General features: G+C 39.9%; 1 protein-coding gene across 1 annotated transcript; it reads left to right on the forward strand.

Moving 5' to 3' along the window:
* The first annotated feature begins 9593 nt into the window (after positions 1-9593).
* LOC120721390 (very long-chain acyl-CoA synthetase-like) lies at positions 9594-15738 on the forward strand. Its single transcript, XM_040011679.1, has 10 exons — positions 9594-10164; positions 10474-10683; positions 10795-10953; positions 11167-11291; positions 11452-11646; positions 13858-13948; positions 14024-14222; positions 14460-14557; positions 14788-14918; positions 15008-15738. Exons 1-10 carry the CDS (start codon positions 9699-9701, stop codon positions 15179-15181), a joined length of 1848 nt encoding a protein of 615 aa, XP_039867613.1. The 5' UTR covers positions 9594-9698; the 3' UTR covers positions 15182-15738.
* The last annotated feature ends 2165 nt before the right edge of the window (positions 15739-17903 follow it).

Genomic DNA, 17903 nt, shown 5'->3' on the forward strand with positions numbered 1-17903 from the left:
GCTCACTACAAAAATTTCAGATGTGACATGTGACGTGGAACAGTCACTAGGTGGAGACAAACACTGCCTGAGCTTCACTCCTCAGTGTGGTTGAAACAGAGTAGCAAATCAGCAGTCAGTAAATTAACTTCAACATCTAGAATTTACTCCCTTTTCTGACTGCGTGGGAACCACAGATCCTGGGTTATCCTCACGTTCAGCCACAAAATGTGGCTTGGGTTTACCAAATCATGAAAATCAGCACCAGACTAAATGTGGGGGAGGGAAGGAGGGAGGTTGTCTATACACATACATGCATTTCTGCACATTTTTTCTGAAAATGGAGAAGTACCATTTTCAAGGACAGGATGGGTGAAAAAGCAGCCAATGCTTTATTACTGTGTAACTGTTGTGTAATGTTTTTTCTGCCTTATCTGCTTTTATGTTTTTATGATCAGTTGGTTGTGTTAAAGGAAGGTGGCTGGAGAGCCGCACAGGAATCTTTGATGTAAATCCTCTGTTAATGTTTTCAGCTCATTATTTGGCAGCCACTGGACAAAACCCACCTGTCTTTGCCAAGTGTGAAAATTGCAGAAAAACAAGACCATAATTATTCCACTGTTCATGTTACTTTTGGAAGCACTGGAGTGCTTGAAAGTGTTGAAAGGGGTGTTACACTTTCAGCTTATCCAGCAAAACGAGCTGTGGTGAGGCATCTAACTGTCTGTCCACATGTAGTTCACAAGAATCACAAATATCACAACTAGTGGTCAGAATTTAACCAAACTTGCTCACATTAATCACCTAATGGGTTCTCATGGACACTGTGCTGAAGCTCAAGGTCACATTTATAATCTGACAATCTGATTACTTTGATCCGAGCCAGAGTCATCGAGAGTTTTACAGGCTTCATACTGACAAAGGTGTTATCCAACATCTGCCACACACACTAAAAGTAACATGGTTCAGACAAGGAGCCCTCCTGACACCTTTCTTTGAGTTACGACAGTAGCATTCCCTGTAAAGCCATTAGATTGACCAGTAATTGACAGATATTGTTAAATAACATAGTGCACATAAGCATGTTTCACTATGTTTACACTTTACACTTTCTATACCTGGCCCAGGTTTCAAAAATCCCTATTGTTTATGCATCAACTTGGTATTCCATTTGAATCACGGGTGGAAGTTTGCATTTGGTGGCGCGCCATTAGAATAGAACCAATGTTTTCAGGAACTCAGGAGTTCCCTGACAATATCATTGTGAAATGCACTATACACAGGTACACACACACACAGGTCTTTATCACCAGGTTCCACATTTATTTACAATTTTCCCCGGTTATGACTGAACACAGTCTGACAGCTGTCGGTCCCAGCCGATTTCCCTCTCCCTCCGCTCCTCTCCGTCTCACTATAAAAAGGGAAGGAAACCATTATCAGTCCAAATCGCCATCAGCTGTTCTCACCGGCATCTCCAGCACCGCCCCGTTGAGCCCACTGCACCACTCCTCCCCTGCAGCCGCGCCCGGGACCACACCTCCGCCACAATCATGTTTACTCGTTTTCTAAACCCAGAAAGCACACTCAGGCAACAGTGTGTGAGATGCAAGTGTTTATTTAGAAAGTGCTGAGAGGAACTGAGAATCTTGGAAAAGGCAACACAGTGTTAGTTTGTTCATGGAGATGGACTCATCTTACATCCGGAGAGGGAATATGCTGGTGTGCAGACTAGGTGAAGAATGACCAGGCCATTGAACTTTCAGTTGGTACTGAGTTCTGCAGATAATTGTAAGGCTGAGGTGTTTTAGGCACAATACCGGCTGGGACCTGGAAGAGCCATGAGGCTGAACTGGTAAACCCTTCAGGGGAGTGAACATGGTGTGTGTCTGTGTGCTGTAGTGAAATCAAAAACAGTGAGAATACTGAAGAAATACAAAGGCACAGATGGAACAAATCTACCATCATAGTGGACTGTACGATCTGACTGGGAATCACAACCACAGCCTAATGGTAGATAGGGGTGGGCAGATGGACTGGACTGGTCGCTTTTCTACTCTTCTGAGCACTCAAAGCGCTTTACACAACTTGTGCATTCACACCCATTCACACAAGCACATTGTTCTAAGTGCTTTCTAAGTAGCATTCACACACACTCATACTCCGATGGATGCATCGGAGAGCAATTTGGGGTTAATATCTTGCCCAAGGATATTTGGCATGCAGACTAGGGGAAGCCAGGAATCGAACCACCAACCTTCCGATCAGTAGATGACCTGAGCTACAGCCACCCAGATTGATCTAGATATTGACAGTATCAACACCAGCTCTGAAATTTGTATCGGAATGATACTTTGAGGCTTGTTTTATCTCCTCCAAGTTGAGTGCATTGCTCCTGTTCATCAGAAAGTAGACACATCTGTAAAAACAATGGTCCTTTTCATATATATATATATATATGTGTGTGTGTGTGTGTGTGTGTGTGTGTGTGTGTGTATGTATGTGTGTATTCTGAACTTTCTTATATTTAGTATATAAGAATAATATATCTTATATTTAGTGGCCTGTCATTAAATTTAAAAACTGGTGTATATTTTGAAGTCAGAACTTTCATCACAAGCTGCAGCTTGTTGCTATTTCATCCTGTGTAGGTGCGGCACATCCGTCAACCCCAGAGGGTTGATAACACTCACCTTCATTCCATTTCCAGAGTGTAACAACCAACCACCTGTGTGAAATCTGAAATGCCCATGGTGTTGTTCAAAATGTGCTCCGGGACAAAGAATCGGTTGCTACTAAAAAAAAAAACACGAAATAAAGCCGGTGTTGTGCCAAAAAATGATTGTCTGCCAAAAACAGATTTCTGGTATTTTCCAAAAACTGATTGCTTGTATTTAAACTGCTATAAATAAGGGGGGGGGTTGGTTTTTTTTTTTTTTAAAGAGCAATTTGGCCAAGAGGACAGCAGATATTGCAACAAATGTAACCATAGTTCTGTAAACATTTTTTAAGTGAACAGAAAGGACTGAATTGGTTATAATGCAAGTACAATAAAACAGAGTTATAAAGATATTTGAAAAACAGATCATTTTAAAATTTTACATGTAACACAATTTAACCCCTGTTCACCGAAGTCTATTTCCCAACATACGGAAAGATATTACACATAAAAAACACAGCAAACACTGGAAATCAGTTTTTGGCAGGTGATCACTTTTTGGCACAACACCGGTCTGCGCTATGGGCTGAACCATTTTATAATGGTGGTGGGTGAAAAAACTGAATATATGCAATATTTTCAGTCTTTTAAATTTATATTCAATTTTAATTTTTGCTAGGCTTACAGTGTTAATGCTATTTTATTTTAATAAACAACACTGTCACATGCAAAACTAGGGTGGCACTAGGAGTAGCAAGAGAGCATTTTAGGGGGGCACATGCCACCCCATGCCACCCCTGTAGATCTGCCCCTGGGTGAAGGAGTTTTTCGCAGAGAAAAAAAGGTACCTTTGGAAAAGCTGGTATCAGTGACTGCCGACAGGTAGTCACTGATACCAGCTTTTATCGGCCAACATACAGGATTCATCGCTCACTGGACTGATCTACAGAGTACAGAGTTTCCAAAATATATGCATTACCACTGCATCATTCACCAGCAGGCGTTATGTGCGAAGGTGATCGGATTTGGGTACATCATGACTCCCATCGTGATGATCATGAACAGCATCGGCTCAAAAGCTAAACAACACAAAACACCCTAAAAATGCTGGGTTATTTTCATAACTCAACTTCTGGGTAAAAGCCGTAGGTTCGTAAGTTGGGTTATTGTGACCAAATATTGGTTTAAAAGTCATGACTCGGGAGTTGGGTTGGTAATGTGCCAGGTTCTTCAATTCACTCCACAGCTTGAATAATTCTGTTGGGTCATAGGTTCGGCAGCTTTGATAAAATATTGGGTTAAAACTTTACCCAATTGTTAGGGTTGAAGATAAGCCTCAGAAGAAGCCACATCATTCTTCACAAACTGCCATTTTCAATTAGACTGTCAAGTCAAGTCAACTTTTATTTATATAGCACATTTAAAAGACTAGTGTATATCAAAGTGCTTCACAATAAAAGCGCAATGCAGACAGAACAAAGAACAAATAGTACAATTATACTTAAAATTGCATTTACATGGTGTAGTGCAGGTCGAATGAAAGTCAAACTAATTTGTTTCAAAAGCTAAGTTAAACAAGTGTGTTTTTAAACGGGATTTGAACGATTGAACTGATTCCGGTGTACGGATTTCAACTGGGAGATTATTCCAGAGTCTATGGGCAGCGATGGCAAATGCACGGTCACCTCTGGTTTTTAAACAAGACTTTGGTTGCATGAGGAGCAGTTGGCTGGAGGATCTTAGTGCTCTCTTTGGGTTGATTGGATCATGGAGATCAGTTAAGTGGCTAGGGGCCAGGTTATTTAGAATTTTAAAAGTGAGCAGAAGGATTTTGAAATCAATGCGATATTTGACGGGAAGCCAGTGTAGGTTAGCGAGGACAGGGGTGATGTGCTCATGCCTTCTGGTGCCGGTTAAGAGGCGTGCTGCCGCATTTTGGACTAACTGGCCCAGGTAAATAGAGTTGCAATAGTCCAATCTAGAAGTGATGAAGGCATGGATAAGTTCTTCGAGTTCTTTATGTGGTAAATAGGGCTTAGCTTTGGAAATTTGGCGTAATTGATGAAAGCTGGTTTTTAGCACAGTGGATACTTGCTTGTTTAATTTAAAATAACTATCCATGAGCACTCCAAGGTTTCTGGCAGAATGAGAAAGGTGCTTGGCGAAAGACCCCATTGTATCAGTTAGCTGGCCCAGGGGAATGTGGCTATCAAAAACAATAATTTCTGTTTTGCTTTCATTTAAGATAAGAGAATTCTGGGATAGCCAGTCTTTATCCTCCCGCAGACATTCGAACAAAGGCAACAATGGGGATGGGGCATCCAAATTTACAGGAAGGTAGATTTGGATATCATCTGCGTAGTAGTGATAGGAGATATTGTATTTTTTAAAGATGAGTCCCAAGGGCAGCATGTAAAGCGTGGGGCTTAATACGGACCCCTGAGGCACACCACAATTAACATGGGCAGAAGAGGAAGAGTATTTCCCCAAGGTGACAGAGAAGGATCTGTCTGATAGGTACAATTTAAACCATGAAAGAACATTACCTTTAAGACCAACTACATGTTCTAGCCTTGTTAGGAGAATATAATGGTTTACCGTATCAAAAGCAAAAGTTAGAGCTAATAAAACTAGAGCCACAGGGCGCCCTGAATCAGCAGTTAGGAGATCATTAAAAACTCTCAATAAGGCTGTCTCGGTACTATGACGGGGTTTGAATCCAGATTGAAATTTGTCACTGACACCACATGCCTCTAAGAAGGACTGAAGTTGCTGGAGAACTATTTTTTCAAAAATTTTAGACATGAGAGGAAGTTTAGAGATCGGCCTCTAATTTGAAAGAGTGTTGGGGTCAGCGTTGCTTCTCTTGATTACAGGTTGCACGACTGCGTGTTTGAAGGCAGTTGGAACATTAGAAGTAAGACTGTGACCTGATCAGATATCACTGGACTTCTCCACTACTATGAAATAAAACATGTTAAGTAAAAAGTGAATTCTAACAGTTTGAAAGTCATAGGGTTATTTTGATAATGCATTTTATTGGCTTATTCTAGAACTTTACCAACTCATTGAAGGTCTTTGAACAGATAACACCAGCTAGTTTGTGAAGAACACTATCTCTACTTAAAATGCTCGATATCATCCTATAAAATTATTATTTGAAACGATAACAGCATCTTTTTTTATTTTAAAATTGAAAGAAAATGATAATTTGCCCCATTTAGATGTTTTAAAGATAGATTGCTCTAATACTTTGACCACCTTTTTTTCCTCGTTCACTACACCGTGCAAACGGCACGCGCATCCCTGTGCTTAGCTCGCTTGCTACTAATGAAAACGTGATGACAACAGCAACATACATGAGTATTTATACTGCCGCTACCAATATTTAGCCACCATCTTCGATCCTCACTCTGAGACCTCGGTAGCTTTAAGGTCCGCCACAAAGTTTACGTGTAATAAAAAAAAGTAAAAAACACTCATTTACTGCCTTCTAAATATCGTTTGTATTAAGTCTTTTGGTTCTTAGGCAACACACAAGGCTAAGTTGTTAAAGGGTTTTTCACTGTGGCTACATTTGGGCTTCTTGGTCAGAACAACAGTGACACTGCGCTGTGCTGGCCCATGTAAAATGACTCCAGTGGAAGCTCCTAAAGTGTGTGCGCTGGAGTGAGGAAAACAAAGAGGATCAGTCAAAAATGTTTGTTTTCTTCTTTTTTTTTCAAAGCTTCTGCTCTTTGTATTTGTTTATTTTACAAGAAATCTACAGAAAAATTAAAGTTTTTGTTTATCCAATTTTATTTAATGCAACTGTTTTTGCCTGCAGCCCAACTTCAGGAATAAAGGCAATTTTGGCATCATCAATAGTAGATCAGTTTCCATGTAGGACTGCCATGGCACAGGATATCTAAGTATCTACACTTAAATGAATACACACAACAACAATTAAAAAAACCTGAATACTGGTCAGTTTTTCAGTCAGTATACTGAGTGTCATTGTGATTATAAAAATAACTATAAAGTTTGTATGTAGTCAATTTCCATGTCTTCAAAAAATCTATGCACATTATATGTCACTCATCCAAGTGATGTCTTCAGTCATATGTACATTATAGATGCATAAATAATAACATTTGTTTAAATCTATTGCGAAGTTGGCAAAAAGGTTTGTACAACCTTGTGACAGTATAAAGTGTGTGAAACATGGCACTTGATCTTTGCTTAGTCCATCTCCTAACAGTTCACAACAAGGCATTCACAACAACAGGCTGGTCTGCTTCATTGTTGTTTTGTCCTCTCTGAGCAAATTTCAAGCATAGTGTTGGAGCTCACCGCTTCAGGATTACAGACAACTTGACATTAACCAAACAACTGCAAATAATCTTTTAAATCTTACTTTACTCACACTTTTCTTATGTTTAAAAATTACAGGATGCGTGGTTCAGCTTTTGCAGAACTCATAGGCCAGCAACTGGATTTCTGGAGGAGTGTCTACGCAATGTTAGGAAAAGGCTTCGTTCTATCAGGAAGAAGAATTCAGCGCCAAAGGAACCCCAAGAAAATATTCATCTTGCCTGGTACTAGGAGACAGACTTGTTTCTGCTTTTTGAAGAAATCTAAGGTGTTTTGATGGCTGCTTCAAAGCATTTTTTGTTTTTGATGCAAGTTACCCAAAGTCATGCACCCAGGTTCAAGAATTCCTTCACACTGTCATCTATCCCAGGAATAGATGAATAGATGAATCCCAGGACATGAAGCAATTATGATCAAATGAATGAGGGCTCATTTAGCCCTCATTCATTTGATGGAAGCGTAAAATGGAAGCAGAGATTCCCTCTTGCCACTTTTCCAAAGTGTTGATGTATGTTAAGTACTGATAAAAACATCAATTCGTCAGTTTTTTACATGTAATTTGTTCGTTACATCACATGTCTTCATGTGTATTAACATGTACATGTCCTGTAACCAAAGACTGATTTGAAGTAATGGATATAATTTAATGAATTATATACTTTTTTGTTACTTGCATTTTACTTTCATTGATATATTTTTATGACTTTTGCTGTCTATGTATCATATGGCAATAAAACAATCTTTTGAGAAAATCTGTTTTGAATCTAGTTTTTATATGCTGAATTTTATAGTAAGTAGAAATCTTAACCTAAATGCTAATGGTAATATAACCCTTGTGATAGGTTTTGAGTTTCGCCCAATTTTGGGTGATCTCAACTTTAAACATTGGTCAGTTTAACCCAAGTTTTGGATAGTTATCCTAATCCAGTGTGCTGGGTCAAACCAGTAACCCAACCCTGTTAAGCTGAAACAACCCAGCGTTGGCTCGGTCCATATTTAACCCAGCGTACAAATTGGGTCATTTTTAACACAGCATTTGTTAGGGCTGTCAGCTGAAAATGGTGACCTACACAGAAATCCAATAGCTCAGCAGTGGACAAATTTTGCTTTGTTTTTTGTCACCTTCAGGTAAAATCAGGGAGTTCATGCAATCTAAAGGCAAAGACACATGGCTGCTGGAGGACACTGAGTGGACACTTGACCTTGCATTTTTAACAGACATTACTGGAAAAATGAACCATTTAAACTGTGAGCTGCAAGGCAAAGGTAAGACTGTTGCTGACATGATAAGTGTTTTAAATGGATTTAAAACCCAGAAGAACATTTCCTCTGTGCATTTACAGAGAAGGCCTTGTCATGAAAAAGTTAAATTTAATTATTGAAAAAAAGAATGTGTTCGTTAAATGCAACATTTGATAATTTTTTTTCTAAATGGTGACAAGTAAAATCTAAAAGTTGTTTTTCAAGTATGATACATACTTGATAATCTGTGCAAACATGGTGCAATGTAGTGCATGATTTGTTAAAAAATTGTTAGTGGCAAGTGAAAATGTTGTAGAAGTGATCATTTGAAAATGTAAATACGTGCAGAGATTTATAGAAATAAACTGTTGCATATTGATATTTATCTGTTCCCTACCTTGTTAAAACATTGTTTAAAATTATTGTGAGAAATCACTAACACAATCAGTTTCTCTACATACATGAATATAATTAATTATTAATGATAACAAATAGTTAAAAGTAAATTGAGCAAATTTGTTATTTCAGAAGTGTGTATCAAACTGGTCGCCCTTGAAGTAGCTCTCAGTTTCAAAAAGATTGGTGACCCCTGTGCTAACTATACAAGACAGCACATTAAATATAGACTCAAAACACGCTAAATGTCACAAATCTATGTATTGACATGTAAATGTGTTAGCCATCCCTCTTTAAACGTCTTCCAACTACTATTTTCGCGTTGGCTCGAAATAGAATATCGCCCTCTGCTGGTATCGCAGCTTACTGCAACGTAATCAAGAATTTTCTTTTTTCCCCCATAAAAACGGCCTTAGGGTTAGGGTTAACCCTAACCCTAACCCTAGGAGAGACAAAGGGTGACGTCCACACGGTGGAGCAGCGTGTCTATTAGGGGGTGCGGGGATGAGGTTGAAAATGTATTACCCTGGGTCCCTGCATTTCTGAATATTGGCCTTGTTGTTAACTACAATTAACAAGTTGAATAATATTATGGGACAATATACATATATATATATATATATATATATATATATATATATATATATATATATATATATATATATATATATATATGTGTGTGTGTGTGTGTGTGTATTATTATTATTATTATTATAATTATAATATTATTATTATTATTATTATTATTAAGAAAAATATGTATTTAAAAATTCTATTCCTCAGTTTTTTTTAATACTTTATTACTGCTACATCGAGTTCATGTGATTCCTCCCCAGCCAAAAGAAGAAGAAGAAAAAAAGAAAGAAAAAGGAAAAGCGTAAGAAAGAGACTCACAAATCACAGCAGGCAAAGGGGGGTTACGTCGTCCCATTTTAACCCCTCGAACTCTTAAACTCGTTCAAAGTTCAGGAGGCGTAAACGGAAATGATCCAACGGCTGGAGTCCGTTGAAAGGTGATGTATGAATCCAGCAGCAGGTCTGACATATTCGTCTTTTTTAAAAAACAAAAATGTTTGCATATATTTTGTGCACCGCGTTGGCAGTCTTGCCCTTACTGATTTACTTCCGGAATCCTTATTTTTTGAAAGATTTAAGATACACATTTATTTCCATTTATGTCGGTATACGCTTGAGCAGAATCAAGAAAAAGTTTTACAGTATTTTAGATCGTTTTCTAGAGAAAGTGGCGGAGCATCCGCATAAGAAGTTCATAGTTTACGAGGAAAGCTCCTACACGTACAGCCAAGCCGACAGAGAAAGCAACAAAGTGGCCAGGGCTCTGTTAACGCATGCCCACCTCAAGCAGGGGGACACGGTAGCCCTCTTCTTGGGCAACGAGCCGTGGTTTGTATGGATGTGGCTCGCACTGTCCAAGCTGGGATGCACAGCTTCCTTTCTCAACGTCAACATAAGATCCAAATCCCTGCTGCACTGTTTCTCCTGCTGTGAAGCCAAAGTCCTGCTCGCTGGCGCTGGTAAGCTGTGTAAATACTGCAGTAAGCTGTTGGCGTTTGTTTTAATGAAATTAACTTTAAACGTGCTGCATATCTTTCGTTTTTAATATCACGTGATCATATTGTCTAATTAATTTAAAAAGTATCTGTTTGTATCTCTGACTACTTTTTTTATGTGGGAGGGTTGGACTGGGCTAAAGTTGCATGGGTATATCTTGTTAATTTCACCATTAAAACTTATGATAGTCTGTTTATTAAACACACATTTACGTATATAACCCTGTAATGACTGATCAGCAACTCTTTTCTTTTTACCTCCCTCGCTCTCAGACCTTCAAGGAGCAATAGAGGAGGTGCTGCCCACTTTGAAGCAGCAGGGTATCCGTGTGTTTATCCTCCGTGAGCACTGTCATGTGGACGGCATCGAAAGCCTCTCTGACAAAATTCAGATGGAGTCAGACGAGCCCCTGTCCCCTCAGCTCAGGGCCAGCATTAACATCAAGAGTCCTGCGGTGTACATCTACACATCAGGAACCACAGGTAACCTCGAGGGCTTATCTGGCCTTGACTTCTAATCTATGTTCATATAATTATCATGCAGAGGTTGAGTAAAAGGATGACAATAAAACTGTACTACATCTGCTCTTATAGGGCTTCCAAAAGCAGCTGTGATTAACCACGAGAGGGTATGGATGCCAGCTTTTGCCCTGACCTTTGCTGGTGTGCGCTCAGACGATATTGTCTACATATATCTCCCTCTGTACCACACTGCTGGCTTTCTTATGGGACTTTGTGGAGCTATAGAAAAAGGTAATACATAAAACATTACCTAAAAATAAAACCACAAATCAAGATTTCACCTGAATTTATTGCAGGTTAAACCAGCATATACATGACCTCAAACTACACCCGCTTCCATTGTTTTTACTTTGAAGTCCTAAAGTTCACCTTGCAGAGTTTACAACACTGAACTCTTAGCATGAAGCAGCATATTTGCTGAACTCTGTATCTTTCCATTTTTAGGCACCACTGTTGTTTTGAGAAGCAAGTTCTCTGCCTCCAACTTTTGGAATGACTGTAGAAAGTACAATGTGACTGTCATCCAGTACATAGGCGAGGTCATGCGCTACCTCTGCAACACACCGAAGGTAAACACAAGTTTAAGGTCATAATTTACTAATGACAATATTGGGATATGCATTAGAAGCTCAAACTGTTTTAATGATTTCTACCAACCTGCTTCAGTCAGGAGCATTGTTTCTTATGGTCATTGTTTATGTTCTCACCTCTCCTTTGGCCTTCTTTTAGAGAGACAATGACAAGGATCATAAGGTCCGACTGGCCGTAGGGAACGGAATAAGGGAAGACACCTGGGTTGAGTTCCTGGAGCGATTTGGGAACATTTGTATCCGTGAATGCTACGGCGCAACTGAAGGGAATGTTGGCTTTATCAACTATGGTGGGAAAATTGGAGCTATGGGCAGAGAACATTTTCTCTACAAAGTAAGATGTAGATTGGGAGATATAACCATGTGAAAAAGAAAGCACACCTTCTTTCAATTCTAAAGATAATTAGACCACTCTTTTTTACAACGTCATTCTAGGCTGTTGAGGTTTGGGAGCATTCATTTATGCATTGATCTATTAGGGTCCAATCACATCATTTCAGTGAAGTTCAGGTCTGGATTTTGACTTGGCCATTCCAACTTTTTTTTTCTGTAGTTGCTCTAAACATTAAGTCTGAGCTTGAGGTGATTTTACTTAAACGTCTACTCCTGGGAAGACTGAAAACTGTTTTGATTTTTTGCCACTTGTGAATAATCTTCTTACTGCAGAATGATGGATTTCCGATTTTTGGGAAGTTGCATTGTAACCCTTCCCAGACTGATGTGCAACCAAAATTGCTTCTATAAGATCACTGCTGATGTCTTTCCTAATGGCATCCTGTTAACACAACACTTAAGTGCTCCAGACCAGCAAACTGCAGAAATGTCTGCTTGTCTGCTAATTCCTTTTTCCACACACTGCTTCTGCATTTTAGCTGAATCTTTGTTAAAAAGATTAGAGATGGACCGATCCGATATTACGTATCGGTATCGGTCCGATACTGACCTAAATTACTGGATCGGATATCGGAGAAAAATAAAAAATGTAATCCGATCCATTAAATATCACGAAAGCACCTCACAAAACTTGCAACACGCCGTAACTCACCTCAGAACGTTAGCACGTCAGAGCAGTATGCATCACGTGATAGAGCGGCTGTGGCATGCGGGACCTGTGGTGGTCTGGATAGCATTTGGAGCTTCGCTAGCAACCCGGCATTTCATCTCCGACAAAGTTATCCCGAGAGAAGTAAAGCAAGTGTGTAAGTCCATCTCTGAATGTAAAGCATTCCTGCTTAAGCTTAACGAGCGACTGCCTCTCGCTCTCTGGCTGCTACTTCAATCATGAAACTGCTTAACGATCAGCTGATCGGCTTTTCTGTCGCGACTCCGTCTCTCTTGTTTGCTTTTGGCCCACTTTGCACCAGAAAGAGGAAACCAGCGGCTAAACAACAGCAGCACGTTTAAGCTTGATCAGCTGTTGTTAGAATTTATTTAATATTACTTTCTACTCAAGGATCTTTTTCTACGCAGCTGACGGCTGTAACTGTGCAGGGGCGGATCTAGCAAAGTTTAGCCAGGGGGGCCGATAGGGCATGAACAGGGAAAAGGGGGCACAAAGACATACTTTTCTTTCTTATTCTCATTTAAAATGTCTCGCTTTTAATTATTTAATATTTATCTGAATCTTACACCCAAAGTTTTAATCTGATGTAAAATGTATAGAAGTCCATTACTACATATAGTAACTGTTAAGTCTAATATACCCTAGTAAGCTATAGTACTTTTTCCTTTGGGAAGGTACCATCTGTGCAGTCTGCAATTTTGTTGAAGAAAGATGTTGAATCTATTTAATATTTCTTGAAAAAGAATTGATTTCTGTGCATTTTTTTTCACACTGCATCAAATTAAGGTTGATTACGTCGATTAAGCATCATGAGGTGGAGCGTGAGGGGTGGTTCCCTATTTTTTATTTATTTATTTTTGTTGTTGCTGGGAGTTGGAACCCTATTAGTTAGGTTGCTTAATATTTATGCTAAGTATTCTTTAAAATACCAGAATAGGGAGGATGGTGTAGGTTTAAGTTTATCAGATTGATCAGTATTGCTGAACTATGAAATATTTTTTTTTGCATACAGGTATAACAGAATAGCTTTAGTGTAGTTGTTGTTTTAAACTTGAGTATGAACTTATACAAAATGCAGCAAGATATTTAAAAAACAGTTTTGTTGATTAAAAAACACTATATCGGATTCATATCGGTATCGGCAGATATCCAAATTTATGATATCGGTATCGGTATCGGACATAAAAAAGTGGTATCGTGCCATCTCTAAAAAAGATAATGACAATGTAACATCTTGTGTTGTTACTCGCCTGATGTTGTATTTACTTGATTGTAAAACCTATTCCAAACCAGATTCATATATTTTATTTTGTCTTGATGCATAAAATCTTTGAAGTGAAGAGTGGGTGAAATTTCTTTTTCACATGACTTTTTTCTTGTTTTTTTTTTTCAAATGTTTGCTGGTGTATACAGCCTATATAGTATATGCAAATTATATTACTAACTCCTTTTTCTCTTCAATGTATCTGTAAACTGTTTCAGATGGCATGCAAATATGCCCTCATAAGGTTTGACACAGAAAAAGAGGAGCCAGTCAGAGACTCCAGAGGATTTTGTATTGAAGTCCCAAGAGGTGAGCCTGTTTCCTAAAGTGCCGTCTTGACTTTTAAGCTACTACTTAAACGTATGCTGTTACTTTTACTCGCAGGAGAAACTGGTCTGCTTGTGGCAAAGATTGGAAAAAGAACACCCTTCAGTGGCTATGCCAAGGACAAGCAGCAGACAGACAAGAAGAAGCTAAGAGATGTGTTCGAGAAGGGCGACATGTACTTTAACAGTGGCGACCTTCTAAAGATTGACGACGAGGGATTCATCTTCTTTCAAGACCGCATTGGAGACACTTTCAGGTCTGTGAAACATAATAAATGAATTTGACAATCTGGGTGAAAGGTCAGGACAAGGAGTACCAGAGAGTGTTTTTGTCTTAAAGTAGACATGAAACACTTTATTCTGCTATAAAAAACTGACATAGATGTAACACTGTCTGTGAAGCTAGATTTAAAAAATAAGTGAAACAGCAAAACCCTCATTTTGAGATATATCATTTCAGAATTACAGACATTGTGGTATTATATCTGTTACAGGTGGAAAGGAGAAAATGTGGCAACCACAGAGGTGGCTGACCACCTGCTCGCAGTTGACTTTGTTGAAGAGGCTAATGTCTATGGTGTGAAGGTGCCAGGTAATAATGACACTAAAAGCAAGATTATTGTGATGTATGTCTCATAAATATTACAAACATCTTTTTTCCAGAATTCTAAGAAAAAAAATCAGAATTCAGAAGTTTTTTCTTGGAATTCTGAGATTAATCGCATATTTCTGACATACTGAGGAAAAACTCTGAATGTTTGGATTAATGTCAGGATTCTGAGGGTATTTTTTCTTCTTTTTACTTTGACCTTCACTGAATAGGACATGAGGGAAGAATTGGAATGGCAGCACTGAAACTGAAAGAAAATATGGACTTTGATGGCAAAGCTTTATATCAGCATGTCAAAAACTACTTGCCCAGCTACGCAAGACCACGCTTCGTTCGCATACAGGTAAATAAAGTTCAAAGAGTGATCACATTAAGATATATCTGCATATATCTTAGCAATAATCCCGTAACCATTTCATTTTTCTCTGGCAGGATGCATTGGTAGTGACGAGCACCTTTAAGCAGATGAAGGTGAAGCTGGCAGAGGAAGGTTTTAACCCTGCTGTCATCAAGGATCTTCTGTTTTACCTGGAAGACAATAAGGGCTACATACCCATGACTCAGGAGTTATTCAACTGCATTGCAGAAGGAAGACTCAGGCTTTAAACGAGTTCAGTGCTGATATTTTATTGTCAGTCTCAAAAAGATTAGTGTTGATTTATGACAAACAACATTTACATTGTGGATATACAAACATACAATGGCATGCATTTCATTTTTTTATATTTCAACTGTTTAGTCTGAAATACTTTCTTTTTTTAAATGATTTTTATATGAATAAATCCCATATCGCCGACACTGTTATTTGGTGACTGTGTTGGTTGACTGTGTGCTGAAGCAAACTGCTTATCAATCAATAGGTGAATTATTGTGTGGATGTGAGGTACACTTTGTGCTGGTTTTTGGCTCGTCAAAGGAGTTTAGGAGCAGTGGAAGTTTCCAGTGGTGTAGGAGGGGGGGCTGTGTTTGTTACAGCAGAGGAAGACATACAGTTCACTCTTCTGCAGGTGGAGGGTAAGTGGTTTTGAGCTGCTGGAGAAACCTTCAGAGGGCAGCAGAGCTGGTGCCAACCACACTGCACCCACTGGTTACAGAAGCTGAGAATGTATGAAAGTATTGTTGCAAAATATGAGAAGTTGTAGAATAAAAAGGAACAATTTGTAGAAAAAATGTGAACGTGTACTTTGAAATTTCCACCTGTACATATTCTTCTCTACACACTGCACACGTGTTTTAAATGTAGTTACAGAAAAAAATATTCACAAATGTGTTGACTGATAGACTGATACTTTTGCAACACTGTTTGCGAGGAATGTGTTGCAAAACTTGTAACTGAAGGGTGGTCGGGGTTATAGGGGGTTGGGGGCGGAGGGACCGGGAGTGGAGGTCAGCCAATGAGAAGGCAGGAGACAAAGAGGCCTCATTCTCTGCTCTGCCACGCTGGATTTACAACCACATAAGTGAGGAAATCAACATACACAGAAATCCCTCATTCCTTATTAGCAGCGGCAGCAAAAACTGGAGTAAAGACAATTTTAGCTCATTGTAACGGTGCTAAGTAGTTTAAATAAATACCAGTATAAATTACCTGATCAGTGTTCTTCCCTGACATTAGCGTTTGTGCAGTTTTTTGACAGACATTCCGACCACGTTCCAGAAGTGTCTTTAGAATGTCACCATCATCACCTTTCTCAGGTCCATTTGGGATTTAAAGGAAACTTAACTCACTCTAACAATAACAAAAACTTTGCACTGAGTCATTATGTGAAGTCCATCCATTCGCTTCCACTTATTCTTTTCAGGGTCGTGGGGGGCGCTGGAGCCTATCCCATCTGTCATAGGGCGAGAGGCGGGGTACACCCTCGACAGGTCGCCAGTCTGTCGCAGGGCCAACACACAGACAGACAACCATTCACACTCACTCGCACATTCACACCTAGTGGCAATTTGGATTATCCAATTAACCTATCCCCACAAGCTGCATGTCTTTGGACGGCTGGAGTACCCGGAGGGAACCCATGCAAACAGGGGGAGAACATGCAAACTCCACACAGAAAGACCCCAGCCTGATGGTGGAATTGAACTCAGGACCTTTTTGCTGTGCGGCAGTGCGGCAGCAGTGCTAACCACCATGCCACCGTGCTGCCTCACCATGCCTCACTGTGCTGTATATGTGAAGTATACGAGTAAAATCAGAACATCTGTCCTCTTTAACTCATAATAAGAATTGAAATGAAGAGAAGGTATATAGATATGTATCATTCACAACTCTTCAACTTGTGTTTTATTACAACTTATATCTTCTTAATCCTTTGACATCTGGATGTGTCCTTTAGGTCAGTGGCTCTCAAATTAGTGCCATGTAAATACATGTGCATCATCAAGGGTTGAGCTATGGACAATGGACAAATGGCTAACATTAGAACGTATGACATACATCAGTTTTTGTGAAGACGTGTGTGTGCCAACAAAGACCTTTTGCACATACAACAACAATAAACCATGGTTCACTCCTAAACTCCAACATCTTCGTAAGGCCAAGGAGGACGCCTGAAGAAGTGGTGACAGGGCCCTGTACACGCAAGCCAGGAACACACTAACCAAAGAGATCAAAGCAGCTAAAAGGATATACTCCCAGAAGCTGGAAGAACGGCTCTCAGACAACAACCCTGCGTCAGTGTGGAGGGGCCTGCAGGAAATCACCAGCTACAGATGCCCCCCACCCACTGTTGAAGCAAACAAAGACCTGGCCAACGAGTTAAACACATTCTACTGCAGGTTTGAGACGGACAGACTCCCACGCCTCATCCTCCCCTCCCCAGAGACATTGCTTCAGACATTGACCCCCAACACACCTTCCACCTCTCCCCCCTTCACCCTCCCCAATCCAGACTCAACGACCACCACCACCCTCCTCGTTCCAGACTCAACGACCTCCATCACACCTCTCACCCCCCTTTCCTCCTCCCTGAAACTCAGAATACACACTGAGGATGTGAGAAGACTATTTCAGAAACAGAAGCCCAGGAAAGCCCCCGGACCAGACGTCTCACCCTCCTGCCTCATAACCTGTGCTGAACAGCTGGCTCCCATCTTTACTCGCATCTTCAACAGATCCCTGGAGCTGTGTGAAGTTCCCTCCTGCTTCAAACGCTCCACCATCATCCCTGTTCCCAAGAAACCCACCGTCACAGGACTGAATGACTACAGACCTGTCGCCTTGACGTCTGTGGTCATGAAATCCTTCGAACGACTGGTGTTAGTCCATCTGAAGGATATTACAGGCCACCAGTTGGACCCTCTGCAGTTTGCCTACTGGGCAAACAGG

This window comes from Simochromis diagramma, unplaced genomic scaffold, assembly GCF_900408965.1.
Source record: "Simochromis diagramma unplaced genomic scaffold, fSimDia1.1 OVJJ01000603.1, whole genome shotgun sequence".
NCBI lineage: Eukaryota > Metazoa > Chordata > Actinopteri > Cichliformes > Cichlidae > Simochromis > Simochromis diagramma.